At 37.6% G+C, this 8,239-nt stretch overlaps 1 protein-coding gene across 3 annotated transcripts; it reads right to left on the bottom strand.

Annotated features, from left to right (window-relative positions):
* Positions 1-1,493: 1,493 nt before the first annotated feature.
* Positions 1,494-7,071, bottom strand: LOC149008163 (UDP-D-apiose/UDP-D-xylose synthase 2). 3 transcript variants are annotated; one of them, XR_016175039.1, is made up of 10 exons: positions 6,639-7,071; positions 6,390-6,482; positions 6,178-6,285; positions 3,055-3,169; positions 2,839-2,972; positions 2,647-2,748; positions 2,463-2,555; positions 2,184-2,319; positions 1,674-2,075; positions 1,494-1,583 (listed from the first exon to the last, which is right to left on the bottom strand). XR_016175039.1 is itself a non-coding variant. In XM_089165470.1 (10 exons), exons 1-9 carry the CDS (start codon positions 6,909-6,911, stop codon positions 1,960-1,962), a joined length of 1,170 nt encoding a protein of 389 aa, XP_089021596.1. In that variant the 5' UTR covers positions 6,912-7,071; the 3' UTR covers positions 1,494-1,583; positions 1,939-1,959. The 3 variants fall into 3 exon arrangements, 2 of the variants coding, with proteins under 2 accessions (XP_089021596.1, XP_089021594.1); XM_089165470.1 differs by having other exon boundaries at positions 1,939-2,075; XM_089165468.1 differs by having other exon boundaries at positions 1,494-2,075.
* Between the last annotated feature and the right edge of the window lie 1,168 nt (positions 7,072-8,239).

The following is an 8,239-nucleotide window of genomic DNA, read 5'->3' as shown; positions in this document are numbered from 1 at the left end:
GTTTCTTAGGGCCTGTTTGGTTATCCGAATCCAAATATTTGAAATCTCTGAATTCACAAATGAGAGAATTTACCCGTTTGGTTGTGTGAATCTCTGGATTCATGAAATCTAAATATTCACTTTTTTACACTAAAAATGTAAATCTGTAGATTTATGGGTATGAGATGAAATCAACCTCAAAGTGTTAAACATTTGAACCATAACTCAATAAATATTTTTTCAGGATAAATCTACAAATTTTATTCCAAAGATTCAAGCTAACCAAATATTTAATTTTATAAACCATGACTTTTTAGAGATTTGAAGTCTATAGATTTGAAATCTCTAAATAGTAACCAAACAGGCCTTTAAGGCATTGATTTTACCAACTATAATGTTAAAAACTATAATTTTTCTTTTAAATAAAATGAAATGCGTTAGATAATTTTTTTATAACAATATTATTTCTCGAAATTGTTTCCTAGCATTGTCATCAGGAAACAGTAAACTAAGTATACTCTTGATAGATGATTTAACCATTCTAACTATTAATGAACTCAAATTATAAACGTCTGATAACACCTACATGCCTTTTTCTTTTTTTTTTGGTCAAACCTACATACCTTTTTCATTGTAAAAGAAAAGGAAAGCAACTTTATCATATTAAACCAGCGGAGGAAAAAATACCTAAAACGAAGGCTCCCACAACCGCTAATTCCCACCGACCTCTTCTTCTTCCTCTCCTCTCTCCAAGTTCTCTGTCATTTTTTTCTAGTCTTTTCCATGTCTCTCTTCTCCATCCTTCTCTCTATTTTTAAAAATTTTCAGTGAGAAGAAAGAAAAAAAATCGAGTTAAAAGAAGCCTTGGTACGTTCCGCAAAAAAACTTCAGATCTGGAAGTGCAAGTTCTACTGCAACAAGCTCTGCAGGTAGTCCCCTATTATTGCTAGTCTCCACATCTACAAACGGATGTCAGTTCAGAACCTTCTGTGCGATACCGGCGCTACAAGCAACAATCAAATTTCTGCTATTGGGATGTGTTTTGTCTCCACTTTTGTGACATGCCTACCCCTCTGAGGGCATTAATAATAAATGATACGTATATCATATCCAGTGTGGTAATTGTTACAACTCTCATTCTAAGGATTTATTAGGCTCAATCCATTCCCAAGTCTGGATAACCCTGTCTATTAGATGTACAACAATTTGACCAATTTTCCACTCCTTGGTTCGGACCGAACCTTGTATTTTCATGCATCTATCTTTTGTATTTTTCCTTTCTTATGTAGGTCTATATTTTCTTAATTTATATATGAAGTATATACTTAATGAGCGGTAAAAAGCGTATTAAAATTCGGAAAACGAGGAAAGTTCAAATACACCACCATTAGAACGGATAAAATATATGAAAAACTCCCAGCCCAGATCAAAGGAGTCTTGAAAAACAAACGTTCCCCATTCTGACAAAATGGATTTGCTGGAGGAAATAAACTCTTAGACACTGACGAGAGATATAAATAAATAACGTACATCAATTTAACCACGATTGTAATTTCCTTTTTTTCTTCCCATTAAAGCAGGTATGGAACTGGAACAGGCTTGTCCTGCACGGTATTGGGAAACACATCCATAAGACAATAAAGTACACCTGCCTCAAGAGTTAAGATACACGGAGCGGAGAGACCAAAGCAAACCTTTGAAAAAACCATGCTTTGCAAAATAGAGAATTCATGCCTGCGCTTAAGCAGCAATAGAGCAATATGGGTTTCATCAGCTACCCTGGCCACTACCGATTTATCGATTATGTAGAAATACAACTTCTTCTCATCTATACTCAAAACTCCTTCCCTATACTCCCAACAAAAGAATTCATACTATATACGAACCACTTAAATATGCGTACGTTTTGCATCCAAAAGAATTGAACATCCTATTGAGTAGTAGTAAGTAGTATCTCACCCCCAAATGAATAGAACATGTCTAGCTGGATGCAACAGGCTTTGCAATGGCTCGCTTCATAGCCTCAGCATATGTCCTGTGCTGGTAGGTAAGGGTTGATTCCAGCAAATCCCACAGCGAGGTCTTCGGGTTCCAACCTGTGCAGAGCAGATAACATTTTGGTGACAATTATCCTGAAACATAAATACATACCAAAGGCTTACTCTACATACCAACTGATAATAAGGACGAGGAAAGAGAAGTACCTAGTTGCTTATTGATTATTGTCATGTCTGGGATCCGTTTGTCACTGTCATCGTATCCTTCACCATAGAACTCTTTGGAGCTTACATCGATAGTTGGGTTTTCCAAAGCAGCTTCTCCGCTTACCTTAGCATATACCTAGATAAATACAAATTATGGTGAATAAATAGAACACTGCAAAGGGAGGGAGCAGTGTTGTAACAACCAGGGACTGGCTACATCTACCCAATTCAAAGTTGCAAAAAGATTAAGAAAGCAGACGGAATTTATTGACCCTGTACCTCTGTCATCATCTCTGCAAGTTGTTTCACTGTAACTTCATTGTTAGGGTTTCCAACATTGAAAATATGACCATTCGCCCTTGCTGGGTTTTCCTTAAGAAATTCCACATAAAAAGGGTCAGCCACCGCACTTGAGAGTGCAAAAATAGTATGACGAGGGAGTGAATAGGAAATGATAGCATACAATCATCAACAGAACTGCTTCGATTGCATCCTTGATATAAACAAAGGTTCTCTGTGACTGTCCACCATCAACAAGCTTGAGTGGTTCACCACGTAGGAGATTCTGCAGGTAAAAACAGTTGGTCAGACGGGCTAACCAGTTACAACACAACCAACTATAGACCATGATGGTAATGACTGAAACAGGACTTACATTGCTGAAGCATGCTAAAACTCTTGGAACACCCTCACTAGGACCATCAATGCCAGGAATGAAGTCCATCCTTGGACCAATCCAGTTAAAGGGTCTCACAATAGTAAACTCGAGATCATTTTCCGCACCCTCAGCTGTAATCAGTGCAAAAGTTAGGAACACAGATGATGGTATAATACATGAAATTCCATCTGGGAACAAGATATAGAAGCCCACCATATATAAGCCTCTCAATCAGTTGTTTTGCACAGGCATAAGACCACCTTTGCTTCTCAATAGAGCCAAAAATGCAGGGAGATTCATCTTCTTTGAGGACATAAAATGCAGGGTCCTGTTTCATCATAAAACACCAATAAACCAATGCACATCATCACCAAATGGATAATTCATGTCAAACAAAAATTCAACAGCCAGGCAAAATGTCCAAGCAGATAGCCATACTAATTGGGGAGAGAGGGTGAGGGATATCATTTAATATAAGAACAACACACTATACAACGACCGGCCCAAAATAGAAAGTCGAAGTTCAAAATTAGCAAGTACATGTACTACACGCTCAAGATTGTGATTCATGCCAGACTTTCCAACGATCCAGCTATAAATGTCATTCAACTATGACAACCTAACATTCAAAATATCAATCCCTATACATCAAACAAACTAAAGAAAACAGACGGTGATTTGCAGGAAATGGAGGGGATAATAAGGGGTGTACCAACTAACCACACAAGTACATCGTTTTCTTATTTTTGGATAAGCATTATAGTATATTCTGAATGTTATAGCTATTATAACTGGTTAATGACAAATTAATCTTTGTGTTCAAGGGTAGAGTGCAACCCCACACACACTGAAAGCATACAGCACATGTTTTTTTTTTCAATTCTTGGTAACCTTACAGTGTGTACTGAATCTTGCAGCTACTATAACTAATTAATGACTACTTGTGTTCAACAGCAGAGTGCAACACCCCTCCCCAACTTTTTATTTTCTTTCTATAATATGGTGTCGCAGAGAGCCATCTTTTTAACATTATAACAAAACCCCCTTCCGCATCCCTCACTCTCCCAATCCCCCCCCCCGGGGGGGGGGGAAGCAATTAAACCGTTCTACTGGGCATGATCAAAGACCCGTTTGCACTGCTAAATAGCCCATTCAGATGAGACACAATTGATACCAGTAATGTATGATAGACTACATACAGATGAATGGACCTACTACTCTTACCTTCTATCCATTGAGTACAACAGAAAACAAAAGAAAAGCCAACAAGAATAAGACCTCTAAAAGGAAAAACTGAAGTCCAACAACCCCAACAACAGAGCATCTAAAAAGATTTGTCATTATCGTTGGAAATTATATAAAACAAGAACCACGATCAATGAGACATGGCTTGTGGTGGGGAGAACAATAAAATATCAATATGGAATCAGACAGACTCAATAGAACTTGTTGCATTATCTCAATATAATGCAATTCAAAACTTGAAATTGTCCAACTCTAAGTCATGCAACCTCAAAAACTGAAACTCTTGGGACTCTAGGACATACTCTTGACACTTGTGTACACCTATATGGTGACAAAGAAAGCTTAGAAGCTTAATCTTAAGCAACAAAGCCTACCACAATGGAAGAGGAGAGGCACCTAATATGGTGACAAAGAAAGATTAGAAGCTCAATCTTAAGCAACAAAGCCTACCACAATGGAAGAGGAGAGGGCAAACATGAGGCACAATGCCTCAAGATTAATGTGCCAAAACTCATCAATGATCTTACGCTTATTATTGCAAGCATTTTTCATCATCAGGGAATAGACCTCTTTCTAAAGGTAAAGATGCTTTCTACCTCATAATTCAAGACAGGCAAAATGGAGGCACTCTACAGTTATAATCAATGTCAATAACATAAAACCCAAATCAATAATGATTTATCGTCAGAAGCATTGCAGATGAATGCTTAGAAGACAACCTACGCACTAATGCCTACAGCACAGAACTACTAAATTTATTCTTATTCATAGCGTGACATTAAAACACTGGGCTCTACACAAGTTCCACATGTGTATCAATAGCAACCTAGCAATAAGAAACTCCACAATTCAGTGGTTAAGTTTTTTACTAGGAAAATAAAACCACTTTCTAAAGCTAAAGGATGCTTTCCATATCATGAATCAAGATCAGAAAAGATGTTGTCCACAACATGAACAAAGAGCAGGGAATGTGATGACAGTTTTACAGCTGTAATCAAGACTGGTACATAGAAAAAGCATGCTTGAATGGTGGTTTCATGTTAAAAGCATTACAAAACTCAACTTGGCAATTAGTACAGGATTCATATGATTTGGGAATAAATCTACCAAGAACATATATATTTTGGGTTAAATTCATACATGACCCAACATGCAATACGGCAATGGAAGCTACAAGATGTGTCTTTCTAGTAACAAGCATTACACCTCAAAAACTATCAAGGAGAATTGGGTCTCCAAGTGTAACCTTTCCTTCCAATCAAAGATTAACAAGTCTCTACCCTCCACTACTAGTAACACAATGAGAAGTTCAAACATAAACCATCTCATGATAATCATTAGGCTAAAGCTCCAAGTTTCAACCACAAAGCATGAAGCTTTAAAAATTAAACTATAGATCAACTTGTTTAATGGTGCGAGCAATTACCAATGAATTCCTTCTAATGCATGATTATTATTCTTTTAATCTCCCTAAATACAATATTTGTGTTATTCTCTCATACAAGCAATATATTCAGTCCATGTCAAGAACTAGACTGAAGTCCAAATACAGCTTCCTGACAAAATTATGTCTTATCTAACTGACCATTCTTCATTGCTTGTGATACAAAAGTACTTCCACCGTACAATCAACATCAACCAACACCTTGCGGATACATCACAAAGTCAACCGTAGGAGTATAGATCTTTCCGCATTAAACAAGGAAGATATGATATGAGAGGGCTGAAGTTGCAAAAGTCACAGCATTTTATTAGATCTAGACTTGCAACATGGACCACACATTATCGACTTCACCACAAAACTAAAGTAGAATTGATTACCGATTACGAATTGGGGAGAAGAAAAACAAAGCGGCCAAGGCAAATGATGGCAAGCGCCACATTTTGCAATGTTATGGCTGATAATTAAATTTATTTAAAAAAATGGTGGAACAAAAAACAAATCCCCTCAAACCAACTTGAAGTCTGAACTCCCACATCATAACCTAAACTAAGTACGAAGAACTTCTAAGATATCACAAGATCATCCATCTCATTCTAGAAATCAAATACTGAAAAGAAGAGAAGATGACAAAAGCAAAAGAAGATTACGTTACGCAAAGGGTGATCCTTAGGAAGGAAGCTTCCAATCGTTTTACCGTACACTTCACAGGTAGAAAAGTGGATGAGGCGTTTGTTGTTTTCAGAACAATACTTCACCTGAACAATCAATTCAAATTCATCAACATCACTCAGTTGCTCGAGTCAATAAAAGGCAGAAAAAGAAACACACACAAATCACAGTACGAAATCGAAACACTTACAACAGGTAGCGCATCGACGAAATTACTGTAGATTGTGTCAAGAGGACGAGTATTATAATCTGCCGGTGTACAAATCGCCGCTAGATTAATTGTCTACAGAGCAATACATCACATTAACCACAAGAAATTCAGAACAAGTATAGGCAGAGAAGATCTGTTCCACAATCAAACAGATTTCAACAAGTAAAATGGGGAAGAAATGAAGACTGTGCAAGAGAAAGAACAAAAAGAAGAGGTGAACTAACAAACCAGATCTGCCATCCTAATGAGTCCTTCAAGCCTAGAATCATGTTTGATGTTGATGCGATGGAACTGGATCCGATCTGCCCAAGTTGAAGTTGCTGGCTCTAACAGATGCTTAATTTTGTCGTCGTAAACATCAACCGCTAGGACCTTGTGAGGAGTCTCTGTCATTAATTTCTCACACAGGTGAGAACCGATGAAACCTCCGGCGCCAATCATACACATAGTTATCGGCTTAATTGGATTTCCGTCAAGGTCTACTCTCGCCATTGCAGCCATTCTAAGATTTCTCTGTAACGCTTACGCTTTTCTACTTTTTTTTTCTGGAGAAAATGAAAAACACAGATTCGCGAAAGCAGAAGAGGAAAACAAGGAAAAGAGAGAAAGGGAAAAGTAACGCTATTCTGAGGAAGAACGGGAGACAGTGAGGAAAGAAGGGGTGGCTAATATAAAGAAGAGAGAGGGAAAGGCGGTTACGCGTGGTGAGCCGTGAGCGTAGCCTCTACTCTGTCAGAGTGTATTGATCCAGTGTGACTGTGACGGTGTGACCTCCTCACTCTTCAATTATTTGCATTTTAGACACCATATATGCATGTGAAGCGTTCCGAAGCCTGTGAGCTGTACGTCACCCAATCTCACGTGGTCCTTTAGAGTTAATTATTTACCCCTTACGTTTAATTTATTAACGTCAATTGCCACTCATGGATAACGTCTCAAATGTTCAATAATTTTTTTTTTTTGGTGTGACTCAAATGTTCAATAATGAGTTCTCCGTCAATTTGACTAGAAATAAAAAATAAAAGTTTTCCGGAATTTCGGATAAGACCATAAGAGAGAGAGAGCGCGAAAGCGCCTGGAAACGCGTTTGCATTATACGGATTACCGGCATTCGTAATTTTTTTTTGTGTGGTGGTGTTTTTTTCTATCCCGGTAGACTCTCTAATTTAAGATTTTCTTTTTTTCTTTTGGGGTATAATCTTCTTTATGTGGCAGTGTCTGTGTTCGTAATCTTCTTTTTGTGGTAGTATTTTTTTTCTATTCGGGGAGAACTCCCAATTTAAATTTATCTTTTTTTAGGGGATATAATCTTCTTTCTGTGGTAATATTTGTGCTCGTAATCTTCTTTCTGTAGTATTGTTTTTTTTATCCCAGTAGAACCCCTAATTTAAATTATCTTTTTTTTTTTTGGAGGGCCGGGGGTATAATCTTCTTTTTGTAGTAGTGTTTGCGTTCGTAATCTTCTTTCTATTGTAGTGTTTGCACCCGTAATCTTCTTTATGTGGTAGTGCTTTTTCTATCCCAATAGAACCTCCAATTTAAATTTATTTTCTTTATTGGGGGGGGGGGGGGGGAATACAAGGGAGTTGTTGTATAGGATTAGGATTTTCTCCACCCGAATGCACGGTGCACCCAACTTTCTTTTCTCACAGGCCACCTGACATAGGCCACCACTATGAGAGGGAAAGCTAAGTGGATCTAGACTCATTTATATATAGGAGATGGAAATATTACATATGCCATCAGTAAGAATTGAATCTATAGCTTCTTCACTAAGAGGTGTTGATCTTACCAACTAAAACAACCTTGCATTGGAAGAATCCCCAGAT

This window comes from Hakea prostrata, chromosome 8 (genome assembly GCF_041222555.1).
Source record: "Hakea prostrata isolate BN-2017 chromosome 8, UWA_Hpros_2, whole genome shotgun sequence".
NCBI lineage: Eukaryota > Viridiplantae > Streptophyta > Magnoliopsida > Proteales > Proteaceae > Hakea > Hakea prostrata.
Note: the sequence above shows the minus strand (reverse complement) of the source record. Positions and strands in the feature narration are given on the sequence as shown.